At 44.8% G+C, this 18811-nt stretch overlaps 1 protein-coding gene across 1 annotated transcript; it reads left to right on the forward strand.

The window, feature by feature from the left end:
* The first annotated feature begins 3515 nt into the window (after positions 1 to 3515).
* Positions 3516 to 16855, forward strand: LOC117868065 (arylacetamide deacetylase-like 4). The gene is made up of 5 exons (XM_034753658.1): positions 3516 to 3671; positions 6853 to 6966; positions 10403 to 10622; positions 13272 to 13335; positions 15671 to 16855. Exons 1-5 carry the CDS (start codon positions 3516 to 3518, stop codon positions 16443 to 16445), a joined length of 1329 nt encoding a protein of 442 aa, XP_034609549.1. The 3' UTR covers positions 16446 to 16855.
* The last annotated feature ends 1956 nt before the right edge of the window (positions 16856 to 18811 follow it).

Below are 18811 nucleotides of genomic sequence, written 5' to 3' on the forward strand. Positions count from 1 at the left end.
AGGGTTTTGTTCCCCTGTCACAGACAGTCTTTAGCTATTCATTCCTGTGATTATTCACCACTACAGGGTGCCTCCAGTGGATTAACACCATAGGGGTTGGGTTAGTGCTGTGGAGGGTGCAAGCCTAGTTGTGTAATGATCATGGTGCAATGCTTGTGTGTTCATATGAACACCTGTCGCAAGACTATGTTACCTGGAGCACTCAGTTTAAACAACCTTATCAACATTTCCTTAAGCAGGGGGAGGGATTCACACATTCTTTCTATTCACCATTTGTTGTGGGCAGTGCTAGGAGCACTTAGAAGCTGGTATGCATCACCACACCCGAGGTTGAAACTGGCAAAGGTTTTGAGGGGCTGCGGGAGAAGGGGCCATTTAAATCCCTGTTCAGTGGCAGACGACGTTGTTACTTTAATTGGGTTTTCCTGGTCTGTATGTGAAGCAGCCATAAAAGAGGTTTATCTACCCATTTTCTGTGTTGTGACACAACAATACATTTTCTTCACCCCTCCCAGATAGTTATGCACCTGGGGGGTGGGGGGGATGGTTGGAAGTGGGTGTGGGAGGGACAGAAATGTGTTTGCAGTGTGGTGGCAACAGAGTTTTACACTATTCAAATTCATGTGCTCTGAATCATGGGGACCAATCCCAACTCTGAAAACACACTGTTCATCACATGCAGGAAGGAGGCGCCACACCGAGTTAATGTTATTGCTTCCTTGACTTGAAAGTGGCAATTAAGAAAGAACTATGTGACTGGAGTCCCAGGGGGGCCACAATGAGATTGCTTAACCAGGGCAAACTACAAAGAATATGGCAGATGATTCCCCAAACTGGTTATTATTTTAATACTTAGATTCATCAAGCCAGCAACAAAACAACTTTTACAATACCTTACTGGTTACCCAGAAGCCAAAACACAGTTCCCTTAAAACAACCCAGTCTTGGGCTCCCACCCAGACAGCCAAGTCAAATACGATGAAGATTACTGAAAATCTTGTTCATCATATAAAAAGTTCTACCAACTTTTTGCAGGGAAGGGGGGAGTTTGCAGGGAAGGGAAGAAGCAAACCACTGAGAACACCCTCTCACCCCCAATGGCAGAACATCCAGCCCCTGTCCAGCTGACAGCGGTGAAAGGGACAGGGAAAGACAGACACACCACAGGTATTGTGTTCCCAGAAGTTTCAAATCAACGCCATAAGCTACTCGCCTCTCCAGAGCAAACACCGGGCAGTAACATCTTCCAAGGGAGAAAAGACTTCTGAGACATTCCTCAGACACCCAAAGGGTTCCCTTTCCCGTTCTAGGCCTAACCACCACTCCACCACATCCCCCCGTCTCCCATGTTGTGCAGCTCCCATTTGTAAGGGAACCATAGATAGTCTTTCAAGGAAGAATAAAAAGTTAATTGTTACAACCAACTATACATTTACTATGCCCAACCAGGACCTTTCTAAATCCACCCTCACCCTCTTCCCAGTCCGCATGGCCCTTGAACCTTCGCTGCCTGCACACTGGCCGAGAAATGCACAGTCGCAGGAGTGCCATGCTTGTTGCTTAATTAATCTGGTTTATGGCTTCTGCCAAATGCGTAATAGCAGTTCCTGGAAAAAAACAATAAAATCATTGATTTATAGCGGTGTCTTGCTCGGGGACCATTTTGGAAAGGAGCAGAGCAGGGCTGGTCTTTAAATCAGGGATGTAGCGCTGGAGCAAGAGGGGATCTTGGTGGGGACAGTGGGGGCCCATTGTAATTTATCAGCCTGGGATTCTGATTCCTGCTGCAACTTGGGGTCCTCCTTGTGGGGCTTGCTCAACTGGGTTCTCCAGGTGGAGGTGCAACATGACATGCTCCTTTTACTCTGGGTCTTCTGTGGTTTCCTCTGCAGTCCATGGTGCCTCTTGCCCTGGCCCTCGTCAGCATCCCATCGCATGAAGAGGCCAGTGTGGTTGAGGAAAGGATTGTGAGCTGCTTCAGGCTTGTAGTGGGAGCCCTTGACAGCACTCAGTCCTGGCATGTACGAAGCATGTCCTGGCATGTACCTGGACAGCACCCAGTCCTGGCATCTACCTAGAACGGGCATGTATGAGGATCCCTCCCTAGAGTGACCGTTCAAGTCTGTTGTCCTCTGATACAGGAGCCACAGATGCTTCATGAATTCCTGGCACTGGGATAGAGTCTGGGAAATGCCAACCTCCTCCAGCCTTCATGAAGTTTCCTGGTACAGGTGTGGTTCTTGCTGTCCTGAGCAAAGTTGTGTAAGATGGTGTGTTCCAATCACACACAGATCGGAGGCAGGTGTGGTTGGTGGAACAGGTTGCTGCTCTCGGAACATGATTCACGTTCACCTGTCCTGATCAATAAAGTGCAGCAGAAAAAACTATTCTGAAGTGGTGAGTGCGTCTCACTATTACCGGTGACAACGGGGGGACAGAGCCCTTTACAGACTGGGTAAGGGTCAGGCAGGAAAGTTTCACTGCATTGCGGGAAGGGGGGATGGAGGACTATTGAAACTCGGGACTTGTTATTTGCCTTTTGCCCTGTTGTACAAACATCTTTGACAATGTTGTCGCTGCCTGGAAGAGATTACATTCTCAGCACACAAGAGGCATACATAGGATTGAGGGAGAGGGAAAGCATTTACAGTTTTCAACAGCTCTCTATATATTTGCCTTTTGGTGAGTTATTATAAGCAGATGACTGAAGTACCCCCAACTTTCACTAGATCTAACCATCAGTAGCTTGATGATTTCTTATAGGCGCCATGGCAGAGGTGGGTCTTAAGGAGAGATTTGCAGGAGAAGGTACTGGCCTTAAAAATCAGTGTTTCATGTGAATTGGGCAGCATGGAAGACAGGGCAGAGAAACTTGTGGGCAAAGCTGACAAATGGGCCGTTGAGATTGGCATCATTGGTAGAGAAGGGTGTGGTTGCACAATCAGAGACAAGAGAAAACAGGTAAGGAAGTACCTAATTGTGAGTGCTCTTGAAGATGGCTGTAAAACAATTTCCCACAGGAGTTGAAGAACAATAGAAGCCTGATTGTATCTGAGGAAAACATAACATGTCTTGGCCTTCCCATAAAATTGTTGCAAAATGTATAAGAAATCAGACTGCCAGCTCCCAGGACTGGAAGAGAGAAGAGAAGAACAGAAATGCAAGATCAGTGCAATGAAGTACTGCAATATGAGAGAGAGAAGAGAAATCTCAGGTCTCTCGTTAGAGCTAATATATCTTTGCCAAGAGAAGCACTAATCCCATAATGATAGGCACAGTAGGAAAACACATCTAGAATGTGTGTTGCCATTATATCTACTAATATGAAACAATCATTTATGCAAGCCTTCCCCTTTTCTGATGTGGTGAGATCTTCACCTACCTATGAGTATTTCCAGGAGTAGGAGGATGGGGTGTGGAGGGAATTTTTTGTTCCTGCCACTGGAGATTTTAGCTGTGGAGACAACTGCAGGAGAGCAGTCAGTTCCTAGTTCCATCCTTCTCAGCACCGTGAAATGGAATTCACATTGGAAATTTTTCTTGTTGCTTTTATCTTGTTGGTGGCATTGGCATTTTACTATGAACATCCAAAGGCTGAAATCCCTCGAGAAGTGGATCAGCACATAAAGCTTTACATTCTTCATTACGTCGTGAACTTTGCCTTTGGTCTGGTGAGTGTATCTGGTTTGAAACTCGGGTTTGATTGTTGTTTCCGAATACAGAGGTGAATGTTTGTAAGAGTCAGCGTTTAAATATATTGTAAAGAGCTGGCACAAGATCCCGGTCAACTGGGTTAATTCTTGGAGGTAAAGAGAAGAAAGCACCAGGCAACATCATTCACGGGTAGTTGCGAGGGAGAATTATTTCTTAGTGTTTAGGCAAAAGCCTTTCTAGAAAAAGTATAAAGAGTGATAAAATCTGTGCTAGGTAGGAGCTCTGGGCAGGGCTGTGAAACCTGTTGCTTATGCAAATACAGTAGAAAGACTTCAAGTAGGGGCAGCACAACCTGCAGTTCTTCAGTCCAAGGTGTAAGAAAGACTATAGTGTGTATATATATAAATATATGAAGTGTTAAAATGAGGCAAGAGATATGATTGAAGTCAATGGAGTTGCATCAATTTACATCAGCTTAGGAGCTAGGCATGGTCTGAATCCGGCTATGAAGAGAGTTCTACTTAAAAGCAGTAGTAAGGAGCTGTCAGCTGTGATTCCACAGTGAGGCTTATGTTGTGTTTTTTAGCAGGGATTCAGCCACCTCTTTTTGTGTGTGTGACGAATACAATGTATCTTTGCCAAATTCACAGCACATCCTCTGAGTCAGCATTGACTTTTCTGAGGATTTTCAAGGAAATCTTTAATTAGTTTATAACCCAAGGGTAAGTCTACACTTCAAGCTCTCTCTCTCTGTGTGTGTGTGTGTGTGTGTGTGTGTGTGTGTGTGTGTGTGTGTGTGTGTGTGAGAGAGAGAGAGATTGCCAGGGGAGGAAACATACATGCCGGCTCTGGCTTTTTGGCCGCCCCAAGCAAAAAAAAAAAAAACCGGGGCGGCCAGAATGGCAAAGCAAAAAACAAAACAAAACAAAAACCTGCCGCGCGGCTGGAGCGCGGGTGCAGGGGGACCGGCTGGGAAGGGGAGGGAGCTGGCGGGAGAGAGAGAGAAGGGGGCGGCCAGGGCTACACCAGGGGCGCTGCCACGCGGCCCCTCCCGCTGCGCCGCCTCCTGCCGCCTGCCGGGAGGGCTCCGCTCCGGTCAGGGGGAGGGAAGGAAGAGGACTGCCCTGCAGAGTGCTCTGGTTCTCCGTGTCGCCGCCCCCTACAGGGCAGCTGGAGCGGAACAAGAAAAAAAAAAAAAAAAAAGCGGCCATGCCGCCCTACGATTGGGCAGAATGCCGCCTCCAACAATCTGCCGCCCTAAGCACCAGCTTGCTCAGCTGGTGCCTGGAGCCGGCCCTGACTAGCGCTCAGGATAGCACGCTACAGATAGAATGGAGCCATAGTGAGGCAAATTACAAGATGGCTAGCAGCCCTGAGGACACACCTCTTCGCCCATACTTGGGGTGACTAGCCCAACCTCTCTAGTTCTTGCACACTGGCTCAAGGAGAGCTAGCAAAAGAATCATAGAATATCAGGATTGGAAGGGACCTCACGGAAGGTCATCTAATCCAACCCCCTGCTCAAAGCAGGACCAATCCCCAACTAAATCATCCCAGCCAGGGCTTTGTCAAGCTGGGCCTTAAAAACCTCTAAGGAAGGAGATTCCCTCACCTCCCTAGGGAACCCATTCCAGTGCTTCACCACCCTCCTAGTGAAAAAGTTTTTCCTAATATCCAACCTAAACCTCCCCCACTGCAACTTGAGACCATTACTCCTTGTTCTGCCATCTGCTACCACTGAGAACAGTCTAGATCCATCCTCTTCGGAACCCCCTTTCAGGTAGTTGAAAGCAGCTATCAAATCCCCCCTTATTCTTCTCTTCTGCAGACTAAATAATTCCAGACTAAATAATCCCAGAATGTCTCCTTGTGCTGGGAACCACGCCCTCCAGTTTGCAGTGTAGACTTGCCCTAAAATTAATTTTAAATGGTCCCTTTAAGAAATGTGGCCTGGGGAACCTCACCTTTTTTTTTTTTTCCGGAACCTTTCTAAGCTAAAGATACAGCCCTTACAAGCACCAGCTTTACTCACGCCCATCTCTCAGATAAGCGCCTTTCCAAATTTTGAAATACACACTTAAAAACAACTTGTCCCTTATTGTCCCCCCGCCTGAAAAGTTAAATGAGCTAAGAGTACCCATTCCCTATCCTTCCACCCACAGATACACATCTTACCACTACAGCTGCTGTACACCACATTCTACGAAGCACAACCATAACCCTTCCTCCATAGGGCTGCAAATCTCCACCGCTGCCTATTGTTGCCAATGGGATCTGTTTTTCACTGTTTCAGCTTGAGTGTCTACTGTGGATCGCATGCTACACCATTTGTGTTGATTGTGGGAGGAATCTTTGAGCAGGACAAACTTGTGAAATGAGGTCACAATTGACTTGTCATTCAGCTTTTTTTTTATGCTAGCTTGCAATTCTTATGAAATTTGAGAATACATCTCCCATTGCCATAGCTATTGGCAAGAAAGAGATGGCTGCAGTCAGCTCCACCAGAAAATTGCATGTGTTTTTTGATTAGGTGTTGCAACAGGTGACACATTCAAAACCATGCCAACTCATGAGTTACTAATGTAGGAATTAAAATGGATGAAGATAGGCCATTTATAGGCAGATATCAAGATGCTAGCTCATGCTTTTAGCATGTTAAGACTTGATGACAGCTTATACGCTTCCCTGGAAACTCTCTGTGTTACACTTGTTGCAACATTTCAGAGTCGGAGGCTGGCATCCTTATGGGTTACAGCTGATTATGGTAATTGTGGTAGTGCCGAATTGTATATCAACAAATGGAGAAGTAGATGGCACAAACTGGAAGGTAGCTCTGTTTTTTACTTCCTTGCTGTTGTTGTTTTGTTAGGTAATGTGCGTTGTGTATTTAGATAGTTAATTTAAAGCACACCATCTATTGCATATAAGAAAATGTTCATAAGCTTGTTGGTTTAATAAAGCTGTTAAATTGTAAAAGGCTTCTTGACTACAGACCTTAACATGCTGTTAGAAGTAAATCAGGTTTGTTGCCCCTTCTTCCAATACTGATGTTCCTCTTCTGACAAGCAGGGTCACCTCACTACCAAGCGGTAGCAGATTTTGTGGCCTTCCAGGTCAGCTCCCCAGTGAAGGGGAAAAAGTCAATGATACAGAGTATGGATATACTCTAACTGTAACTTGCTTTTACACATTTATCAGTCCTGGATCAGAGATGCAGGCAATCCCTTCTTTCAGGAATCTCAGCCCAACACAAATGCCCGATCTCAGAGAGTAAAATCTACCTTAAGAATGGACTCTAATCAGAGACTTAGGGTATGTCTACACTACCCGCTGGATTGGCGGGCAGCGATCGATCCAGCGGGGATTGATTTATCACATCTAGACTAGAACGATAAAACAACCCCCGAGCACTCTCCCGTCGACTCCTGTACTCCAGCGCCGCGAGAGACGCAGGCAGAGTCGACGGGGGAGTGGCAGCAGTTGACTCACTGCAGTGAAGACACCACGGTAAGTCGATTTAAGTATGTCGACTTCAGCTATGTTATTCACGTAGCTGAAGTTGCATAACTTAGATCGATCCCACCCACTAGTGCAGGAGCACCGCCAGCTTTTTTGCCGCCCGAGGCAGTGGAAGGTCCCGCCCCTGAAACACCGCCTCCCACAGAGGCGGCGGAAGGTCCTGCCCCCGAAATACCGATGACAACCAGGGTGGCTGAAGATCCAGCCGCTGCGGTCGCCGCCCCCAAAATGTTAGCGCCCACCCTGCAACAGTGTAGACCAGGGCTAAGGCAGAAAGCAAAACTCTCCTGCTGTTCCGACAGTTTCTACTCACTGAACCTAGTATAACCAAGAACTGGCAACAACACATGAATTTCTTCCAAGACTAAAAACTTGTTCACTCTCTAAGAGAAAGAACTCGGAAGACAATCTTCAGAGTGGTAGCCGCGGTATTCTGTATCAGCAAAAAGAATGAGGAGTACTCCATAAATACTCCTCATTCTTTTTTTGGAAGACAACGTGGAACAGCACCACCTGATGACGTCTGCGATAACAATACTTTGTTGTTGCTAACCAGAAGCAATTAGTCACTTTAGCACTGACTGTGAAGAATATTTCACATAACTTGTGAGGTAGGCACCTGGGGCTCTGCAGGACAATGTGAGGGAGATTTCCTTTATTCTCACCCTAGTTTGAGCTGTGATTAGCCAGACTAATAAACTCTTGATGAGTCTGAAGTCATGTAGCACAGTACTGAAGCCACTCCACCCTTGTCTAGATCAAATCAGGGGGTGCTGTGGTTATATCTATCCTGCAGTAACAGGGTGTAACTTCGGTTCCAGCTGACATTCCACCTGGGCTAGTTTTAATCTGGCTAGTTTGGGTTACAGAACATCAAAGCCTCAACAGCTCAAGCTTCATGGCAGGCTGTGCAACACCCCCACCCCCATGGAACCCTGGGAAATTCCTCGCTGGGCTAGCCCACGCTGAGCCTTGTGTGGCCACAGCTTCACTGTTCGAGGACCCAAGATAGTTAGATTAAAGATTGCTCGGGTATGTCCACTTGAGTGGCAGTCACACCCTCTGACTGTCGAAGAAACACACCCCGTGTGCCTCAGACAAGAGGAAATATCCCTGTCTGCTCCTGCCCAGTTTTAGAAAAGATCGAATTGACCATTTTTAAAAAGCCCCCACAGACTGGCCGCTGGAAGGGGCAGTTGACTCCAGAGTGGCGCTATTGTTGCTCTATCCGTTGGGATGGAAACAAATTAAACCCTGGCTCCTCATGCTGTGTCCCCTTCAGAGTTATTCAACATGATGAGTCCTTTCCTTACCGGCCACAGAGGTTGAGCGGGGTTTCACCAAGATAGACAGAGGAAGTGAGAGCTCTCCAGCATTTAGCTGAGAGGTTGGATCTGTACTTCCCCATGCTTCTCCTTTCTTTAGAATCAAAGACCCATACGGTTAGAAGAGACCACAAGGGTCATTTAGTCACACCCCCTGTTAAGATGCAGGATTTGTTGCGTCTAAACCACCCAAGACAGATGGCTCCAGCCTCCTTTTGAAAACCTCCAGTGAAGGAGCTTCCACAACCTCCCTAGGTGTCTGTTCCATTGTCCTGCTGTTCTTACAGTTAGGAAGTTTTTCCTGAGATGTAATCTACATCAGCTTTGCTGTAGTTTGAACCCATTGCCTCTTGTCCTGCCCTCTGTGGCAAGAGAGAACAACTTTTCTCCATCTCTTTTTTTATGGCAACCTTTCAAGTATTTGAAGACTGCTACCACGTTGTCGTCCCCCTTAATCTCCTCTTTTCCAAGCTAAACATACCCAGTTCCTTCAGCATTTGCTCACAGGGCTTGCGTTCCGTCCCTTTGATCATCTTTGTCTCTCACCCCTGGATCCTTTCCAGTTTCTCTATATCCTTTTTATACATTGCTGACCACAACTCGAGACAGTACTCCAGCTGAGGCCTAACCAGAGCGCTGGTCCAGCCTGCCCAAAATATCTCCCTTACCTCAACCAAATCACTCCTACAAAATTATTGCTATTGTTGTCCCTGCTGTCCCTTCCTTTGTCTCATGATAAATTTCAGTTGTATGCTGGTCAGGGCAGAAACCATGTCTCTACTTTGTAACAGAACCATTTAAAAAACAAACCATCAATAATTCTATATTTGCCACTATTCACAGAGTGCACCAACAGTTCCATAGATCCCCATACCATGGGTTAAATTCAGCCACATGCAATTGTATGTGAATGTATAATAAATAAAAAATGTGTGCCTCCTATAGCGCTTCTCATCTGAGCACCGTACACACCCCAATATATTTTAGGGGGGTAATCCTGGCTCCAGTGAAGTCAACAAGAGTTTCGCCATTGACTTCAATGGAGACAGGTTTTCATCCTAGATGTTTTATGAATCCTAAAAATGAACCCATTTGAGACATGGCAAGGATACCCTAGCAGGTTTTGTCTGGGCTTTCTAAGTTTCCTGTTGTAAACAGGAAATTGCTACCAAATAAAAAGGAAAACCCCGCTCCATGTTGCACTGGGTAGTGTTGACATCACAAGCCTGGGATCATTGCCAATCAACCAGGAAGGTCTGTTAGTGTTCAAATTTCTAAAGCAATTTCAGAATTGCTGTGAATTTGGAGAGGGAGCAGAGAACTGATTTTGCCATTTTAACAAAGTGTTAGCTTGTGTGATGAAGATTATTGCAAGCGGGAGGGAAACATTGATTTCCTACCCTAGTAACAGAGTCTGAAAATAATACTTTTTATTTGAGGAAGGTCTGGATTATCCAGCTGCCAAAGATGTCAACTACACTAGGCTTATAGTAAAATTCTGTAATGGTAAGGACGGCATGACTCAGGGCACTGGGAGTGGGAGAAGGAGCATTTCAACTTTGCTATAGGTTACCAATTCAAAGCCAGCCAGAGTTATCATTACAACTTTTTGATTACTAATATGAAGGATAATTGGTAGCACATGTGAAACAAGTTAGTTGTCTGAATCTACTTCGGAATGAAGGAGTGACCACGTTACCATCACAACAGGGCCCTTCGATGGCAGCTTCGGCACAGACCCCGAAGTTTGAATTGGTTATGGAGACAGTTCCCTGTTCACCCTCCAAGGTATAGCTGAAGCACATTGACAGGGAAAAGAACAGGAGTGCGGATACAGACTAACACGGCTGCTACTCTGAAATTGACAGGGAACTAATTTTTGGTCTCTGTCTCCCTATAAACAGGGAAGGATTTTGGAGAAACTGGGCATCTGTAAGGAGGTTTACCTCATCAGGACCTTCTTGTATGGAATACCACCTTGGAAGGATAATGCTAATCTCTTCATCGAGGACTTGAAGTTTGCAAAGGTGTCAGTGAGGGTTTACCACCCGAAAGTGCCATCTGCTGGACAAAGGAGAGGAGTCCTTTACCTTCACGGAGGAGTTGGCCAGATTGGAAGCATAGGTAAGAAGTTTAAAGAAATTAAGAACTATGATAAATATGAAGTATTATCTAATTCCTTCTATTATGATAGTTCCTACATGATAATTAAGAACGACTGCAATTAAGAATTTAAAAAATAAATTAAGAATGATAACCAAACTTAAAAGTTACATATTTTTAGTCAGACTGGCCGGTATTTATGCCGCTAAGCATTCCCTTCTATGAAAATTTGTACTTATCCTTGGATTTCTGTTCTCTGACCATTCATAAGAATTACTTTACTTTTCCCTTTCACTGTTGCTATTGGAGACAGAAAAATTGGAGCTTTGGCCACAGCTAGGCAAACTGCTCCCAGGCTGGAAGTCTTCGAGATCAGTAACTTCGTTAATAATTATAGCACCGAAATGTCCTTTGTACCTTTGAAAAATCTCCCATGATAACAATAATCCCTTAGACATATTTTTGGTTGCCCAATCTGAGACATCATAAGGTATCTGGATTTCAGTAGGTGCTGAGTACCCACCCTTTAAAAAAATCAGGGCCCTTTAAAGGCATCTCACATTGGGAAAAAATTGAGGCATCTAAGATCACTCCTCTCTTTGGGAAATCTTGGCCTATATGCAGGCTGAGTGTTGGATGCTGTAATTAGAGTGGGGTGATTTTTTTCAGAAGCATAGTTTATTCAAAGAAAAATGCAGTTTGGGGTTTACCAAAACTATTCTTGAATTGGGAGTGAATTCAGTGAATAGTTTCTATGAAAAAGTGTTTTTTTTTTTTTAAGACAAAGTTTTGTTTCAACAGTTTCTAAATGAAGTGTTTTGACCTTTTGGTTTGAAACAAAGTTTTGATTAGAAATGTAGCTAGATCTAAATAAAGCAAAAAGGGTAAAGGCACCCAAGATCTAAATGAAAACCCCAAATCATAAAAAAAAAATATGTTTTGGGTTGAACCAAAACAAAATATTTGGCTTTTTCAGTTCAGCCACTGACTTGAAAACAAACAATTATTTACTCAGCTCTAGTAGTGTCTGCAAAAGGAGGTATTAAAACAGATAGAAACTTTACACATGTCCTCATCAGACATCTATTATTCCTCTGAGCTATAATAATCCCTTTTGAAGGGGTAGCCCATTTTGTCATTATATGCTTCCTTGGTGCAAGTTTTAAGCCCTGTGACAGGGGATGCCTCAGAGGATTTGGCTAACAAAGCTGCTCAATTCCTGAATGTGCAATTGAGATGCACTTATCTTCCCTTCCAATATCCAATTTGCACTATTCCATCATCTCTTTCTTTTGTTTCGGACAAATAGACAGCCGAGACATTTCCTAAGATCTGTGTTAAGATGTTGTCGTGGCTTTTGGAATAAAGGCCCGGTCTATTCTGAGGACCTGTGGAAGGGACAATTACTACATTTCCATGAAACTGGCCCCCAGACAACGTTCCTTCTCATTTGTTTTCCATACGTGGAACAAATGACGGCCTTAACTCAGATTTAAAAATCTATGGATGCAGTTTCTTGCACTCCTTTTCTCGCCCTCTCTTTCTACATGTCTACCCTACCATTCCAGCTACCATTTCATTCACTCATCCCTTCCTTCCTGCCTTATCATTCAGTCTATATCCCACACTCATTATTGACTCTTTTACAGCACTCCTTTTCACTCTCTTTCCCTTGCAAGTTTCCTTTCCCCTCCCTTTTTTCATTCTACACACCACTTCTTTTTTACTATATTCTATTCTGGTTCTTATCTGTTGCTCATCACTGTGGCCATGCAAGCACCTCCCAGAAGTGTATTATACAATGTTCCTGGTATCTGTCATGTGTTGTTCTTCCTTACCACAGGAAAAAAGCTGCATGAACAATTATAAACAAATTAAGATAAGATTTATTTTATATATGCATGTATATGCACATGCTGTGTGTTTATACTAGTAGAGACAAGCTTTTTTAAAAAAGTGTCTTGCCCTTGCAGTGGAAAGTAGTGAGGTCTGAGGTAGTTCTCTCTGTGTGAAAGAAAATACCACACTTGCCCCTTAGGAAAATCCCGCCATTGCATTACCCTGGATGTGGCCCTGCTAGTAGTACCGGTGATGTCTTTGTCCAACATCCCACTGGGCTGGTTTACATAACGTGAAGGTAGAAATGTGAATCAACATTGGTGTCCTGTCCTCACTAGGGCTCCCACAGATGTTAACAAAATGGTGGGAGAGTTCATCTCTGTGGCACTCCCCCCACAAAATCTAGTAGTGTCAAGGCCAAGGACAGGCGAAATCCAATGCAGGCTCATTAGTATGAAGGAGATACAGATTCCAGAGAGTCTGACTCTTTTTTTAAGTGACATTACTTTCACACCTTGACTCACTCAAAGAGGCATTGAGGAGTATTTTGAGTATGGTGTTTGGATACTTCTGCCCCAATGCACACAACTCCCAGTGAAAAACCTGAGAGGCCCCTTTGCCACATACTGAACACACTAAGACTCTCTGGATTAGTAAACCAGGGATGAGCAGAATTCCAAGTCACATAAACCCCCCTAAACCTCCTGTAAGATCATGAGTCCCTCATCAAAAATGAACACCCATGTGAATTTTCTTCTAATTTTGTAAGGATATAGAATTGAATATCTTGAAGACATTAATACAACTCCATTGAGAATGTTTGTGTTGCAGGCATGTATGAAAGAGTATGCCGTTTTATTGCCAGGAGAAGCAACTCAGTGGTTGTGTGTGTTGGGTAAGTGATTTTTTTTTCAGTTGCATTATGTGGGAACCATTTACGATGGGTCAGCTTCCAGGTGTATATGTCCGTGAGACACCCCCTCTCAGCCCTGGTCTACACTACGAGTTTAGGTCGAATTTAGCAGCGTTAGATTGATTTAACCCTGCACCCGTCCACACGATGAAGCCATTTTTGTTGACTTAAAGGGCTCTTAACATCGATTTCTGTACTCCTCCCCGAGGGGATTAGCGCTGAAATTGACATCGCCGGGTCAAATTTGGGGGTAGTATGGACACAATTCGATGATATTGGCCTCCAAGAGCTTTCTAAACCGTTTATCATTTTTGTTGCCTCTCTCTGGATTCTCTCCAATTTGTCCACATCTTTCCTAAACTATGATGCCCAGAATTGGACACAGTACTCCAGCTGAGATCTCTCCAGTGCTGTGTAGAGAAAGACAATTACTTTCCTTATCTTACATACAACACTGCTGTTAATACATCCCAGAATGATGTTAACCTTTTTCACAACTGCATCATATTGTTGACTCACACTCATTTTGTGATCCACTAGAACACCTAGATCCTTTGCAGTGTTACTACCGCCTAGCCAGATATTCCCCAGCCACGCCCCTTCCGCCCTAGGCCCTGCCCCTTCCGGGGGCCAGAGCTGGTCCCAGCGTACCGGTAAGTCACTGGACTTACTTTCACCCCTGGAGAAGGGGAGCAGCTTTGGCAAATGAGTCCTCAAGCCCTTCTTATAACCCACTGCAAAGCATGCCATTGTCTCTCTCCACAGAGACTACAGCAGAATTGGGAGCTTCTGTGTAGGGCTGATAAGAAGGGTCGTGCGCGTGGGGGCAGGAAGGGAAGTTGTGCCTCTCCTTCCATCCCCCAGCACTGACTGTTTTTTGTGAAGGGCTGGCTTACTTCGTTCCAGTATTAGTTATCAACAAACAGCCACTGCCCTGGTACGCACCTAAATAATATCTGTTTATATTGGCATCCACTATTAAAAGCTCAAGCTTGGAAGCTGTTTTCAAAAACATACCCAAACCATTAAAAAAAATATAACGGCTGAATGATTTGAGTTGCAGTTATCCAACTCCCTTTTATTTAAAACGTGGTCCCCTCCACTGAGAGCCGATGCAAAGGGCTGTAAGAGGAAGTCATTTGAAGCACACAGGAAGAAACATTATTGATCCTACCAAACCCTGGAATTATTCTACATATTCTGGAGAGCCATCTGCTGTCCCTTACCTATTAAAAAACCGTTTACAGATAGAACAGACCTTTAAAAACCTCCCTGCTAGTTATCCCCCAAATGCTAAAGTCAAAGCACATGACCCTGTTATGGATCACTGAGATTTTCAGGGAAATTATGTCGGTGTAATGAATGAGGAAAGTGGCCTCCCTAAACGCTTCAATTCATCAGCATTCATCATGTTGTAACTAAAGATCTCTAGCTAAATTGCTTTAGTCCTGATAACCTGATAGAAGATGGCTGCTCCAGGACAATCAGAGAAAAAAGCAAGCAAAAGACTTTGCGGTCTGTATTCAACAGACTGTCTGACTAGCTTCCCTGATTAACAAATGTTTTCGGTGTCCTGAGACCTTTGGCTAATCAAGAGTGCATCATAAGTTGCTAACAAAAAGACATAACCACAATGAATATTAATCTGTATATTCCAACCCTTCTATGTATATGTCAACCATCCATATTAGTGGAGCTGTTAAAATGAATGCTGATTGTTGCTGACTACCCTGTGTAGTGTGTTTGTGGGTTAATGTTTTTATGTTTCCTGATACTGTGTGTTTCTTTAAGGGAAATTTTATCTCCCAATTTCTTTACTCCTAAAAAAGGACAAAAAGTTGTTCCCTTGAAGTATATTAAAAATGGCACTATCTGTTCCCTTAATCCTGGGCTATTGGAATTGAGCTAACAACCGTGCGGAATCCTTAGCGCCTATTGGCTCCCTTTGTAAATAAAGATTTACTATTTTTTGTGTCAGGAATTATCACTTTCAGTGTTTATTTGATAAATCTCTATTCTCACATATGTACTCGGGGACGTATTAGACTTTATTGCAAACCTAAAAGCAGAAAAGCTGATTACTGGTACATACTCCAGAATGCTTCAGTACCACACAGTCAGATGATGTGTCTACAGTTGTCTAAAACGTAATTAAAAAGGATGGGTGACTCCTGAAGCTATTCTACAAAGCAGAATTTTAAATACCTACATAAGAAATAATAAACATATATTTTTCTAACTTTAAAAGGTACTTGGAAGAGAAGATGACACTACCCATAGATATGATGATATTAAACCACTGTCATTGATACTTTAGGTATCGTTTGGCTCCTGAGCACCCATATCCAACCCAGTTCTTGGACTGTCTTACTGCCACGGTACATTTTATGACGACAGCAGAAGACTATGGGGTGGATCCCACCCGTATTATCATCTGTGGAGACAGCAGTGGAGGTACACTCGCTGCTGCTGTTTGCCAAACCCTGGTGAGTAGAACAGACCTCCCAAAGGCACGAGCCCAGATCCTGCTCTATCCATTTCTCCAAGCTGTGGACTTTAATTTGCCTTCATATCAGCAAAATGGTTCAGTCCCCCTCTTGTTAAAGAAACGGACCATTACACTTGGTATGCAGTATCTCAATCAGGACTTGTCACTGATGAAAGGTATCCTAGAAGGTTCCCATGTGCCTGAGGATTTGAAACTGAAGTTTAGCAAATGGCTGAGTCCAGACAATATCCCCATGGAATTTAAGATCAGAGGCTACAAACCATCTGCATCTGCTACATATTCAGAAGAACTTTACACTTTGGCCAAACCAGTTTTTGAGACCACCTTTTCCCCACTCTTAGCTGAAGATGCCATTGTTCGCCAGCTCCCAGAGACTTTCATCTTGACCTGCGAGTACGATGTGGTCAGGGATGATGGACTGTTGTACAAGAAAAGATTGGAGGACAATGGCATTCCGGTGACTTGGTACCATTTAGAGAATGGATTCCATGGAGCACTATTCCTAATTGACTATGGGTATATTTCATTTCCATGTGGAAAGAGAGCAATGAAAAATGTAGTAAACTTTATAAAAGACTTATAACCACCACCCCTCAAAAAACAAAAATACCCCCCTCCCCCATTCTTCAGATCTGGGCGCCTTGCATTCCTTTCCCAAAGTGATACCTCTGAGTGGCCACAGAAATTACAGGAAACTCTCAGATTTCAATGATCTTTGCTCAGCTCTGAAATACTGGCTATGGGGCTGCCCCCACCCCGTGGCTGCTGTTTCTGGCTGCTTGTGACAAGTGCAGCTGGAGGAGCTTAAGATTCCCCTCCTTCTGCTACTCAGCTGGTCTTCCAGGGAGAGATTTGTGCAGTGCTGCCCAGGGGATGGGAGAAAACACTAGGGCTGGGAAACTGAACAGACCTGGGGCTGAATCTGGAGGTAATGGTGTGGGGGATGAATTGCAGGGGAGGGGAGGGAAAAGTGAAATGGTGACTCCTGGGGAGTTGATTCTGTAGCTGGCTGCAGAGAAGTCTAAATCTGATGGAGGCTGAATCCAAAGCAAATGCTGTAAGGCATAGAGAACTGAATACAGGGGCTGGATCTGGGGATGCAGGCAAAGAAAAGATGGTGGAAGGAAAGAAGAGGAAAGGAGGGGATCAGCTTGTGGAGAGCAGAGCAGTGCAAGTTATAAAGCCATAAAATATGAACAATATTTAATCAGGAGCTAGATGCCGTTATGAGTTTCAAAGGTAAATGAAACCACCTTGTGCCAGGAGGTAGGAGACAGGGTTAGTGTGTCTAATCAGAGCAATACTCAAATGGTATGCTCCTGCTCCACAGAGATGTTGCATAAAGTAAAGTTGTTTAGACTCAAACTTCTGTATTAAAGAGCCACCCATCAGGAAGAGGCTTTTACCTCGGTTTCAAAAACAGCATTTTAAAAATAAATAAATGGTTGACTTCCCACGAATGTACTTTTTGATCAGCCACTGTAAAGAGGACGTATCACTTTATTATCCAAAGCAGAAAGCAATTTCTGATCAAAAGAATGGATCCGTGAACACTGTACCATGCCATGGCAGAGAAAGATAGAGCTGGGATAAAGGAACTGGCAACATTCAAATGGTCTATATCCAGGAGAGAATGACGGATAACAGGGGCAGCTCCAGGCACCAGCGCACCAAGCGTGTGCCTGGGGCGGCAAGCCGCGGGGGGCGCCCTGCCGGTCCGTGAGGGTGGCAGTCAGGCAGCCTTCGGCAGCATGCCTGCAAGAGGTCCGCCAGTCCTGCGGCTTCGGCGGCAATTTGGTGGCAGGTACGCCAAAGGTGTGGGACCGGCGGACCTCCCGCAGGCGTGCCGCCGAAAACCGCATGACTGCCGTGCTTGGGGCGGCAAAATACATAGAGCCGCCCCTGACAGATAAGCAAAAAACGCGTTAGGATTTTTAACAAGGGAGATGTGCCTGGTCACCAGGCACAAACGATGGAGCACATCATATCTGAGTGTCCCCTTTGGTCTTTTGCGGGGGGCCTGAAGGACATTACCAGCTCACTGCTGTGGCAATGTGCTGGCTACAAACCTAGATATAAATTTGTAGTCGTTGCTACCTCCCCAAGCCATACGAAAGAAGACGACTAAGTGGATGGAGCAAATATGGTCTGAGCTCTTGGAAAATCCAGAACACCCCAAGAGACACTGATTTTAAAGGACTGGTGATTCGAGGGGTAGGAGGAGACTGAGTCATAATAGTCCTCCCCTTTCAGAGATACTCTCAAAGTCTTCCATCCCAGCCCAGGCAGTCCTTAAGTCCACTGCCCTGTCTGTGCCACTCCTGCAATGACTAGAATGAACGATCCCAGACAGTCTTCAAGTTCACTGCCCAGATTGTGCCACTCATTCAGTGGCTGGTTGGGGAATCCAGGTCCATCCCTACACTGGTTTCCAGCCCAGGGGCACCAGCAGCTAAGGTCTGTACTACCATGAACCTTCCTGCCACTCCCCTGGAATGCTTTCTGCCTAGCCTGTCCTAGGTTTGCATTCTCCACCCTTCTAGCCAAACCCCTACCTCCTGAATCTGCTACATAAACTCTTTCTTAGTAATCCCAATCCCTTTCTCACCCTTGCCCAGGGAGAAAAATTGCAGCCTTCCTCCCTGCAGTTTCCTTGGTTTTATAGACGCCCCACCTGTTCTTGCACAGGTGTGCTTCCCTTTATTAGGGCTCTCCTCTCCCCGCTGGCCCTGTTTGCAGACTAATGGGTTACTTGGCCCATCTGGCCTACGTTTACCCCATCAGGGTGAGTATGGAGGCCTACCCCATCACAAGGTGATAACCTACATAGAAAAATGATACCAAGAAGATGATTATTCAATATTCTGAGACCCTGAAATCTCAGTGCTCATTATTTGCAATAAGCATAAATCCCCTGCTATCAGAGAATATTCGACATGCTGAATAAAA

The sequence above is a fragment of the Trachemys scripta genome, chromosome 19 (genome assembly GCF_013100865.1).
Source record: "Trachemys scripta elegans isolate TJP31775 chromosome 19, CAS_Tse_1.0, whole genome shotgun sequence".
Classification (NCBI taxonomy): domain Eukaryota; kingdom Metazoa; phylum Chordata; order Testudines; family Emydidae; genus Trachemys; species Trachemys scripta.

What these genes read in the sequence shown, in the direction of transcription:
- LOC117868065 (XM_034753658.1), top strand. Translation starts at nt 3,516, where the DNA reads ATGGAATTCACATTGGAAATTTTTCTTGTTGCTTTTATCTTGTTGGTG. An exon ending in TGAACTTTGCCTTTGGTCTG is followed by an intron (nt 3,672 to 6,852) that starts GTGAGTGTATCT and finishes CACATTTATCAG; the next exon opens with TCCTGGATCAGAGATGCAGG. An exon ending in ACTCTAATCAGAGACTTAGG is followed by an intron (nt 6,967 to 10,402) that starts GTATGTCTACAC and finishes CCCTATAAACAG; the next exon opens with GGAAGGATTTTGGAGAAACT.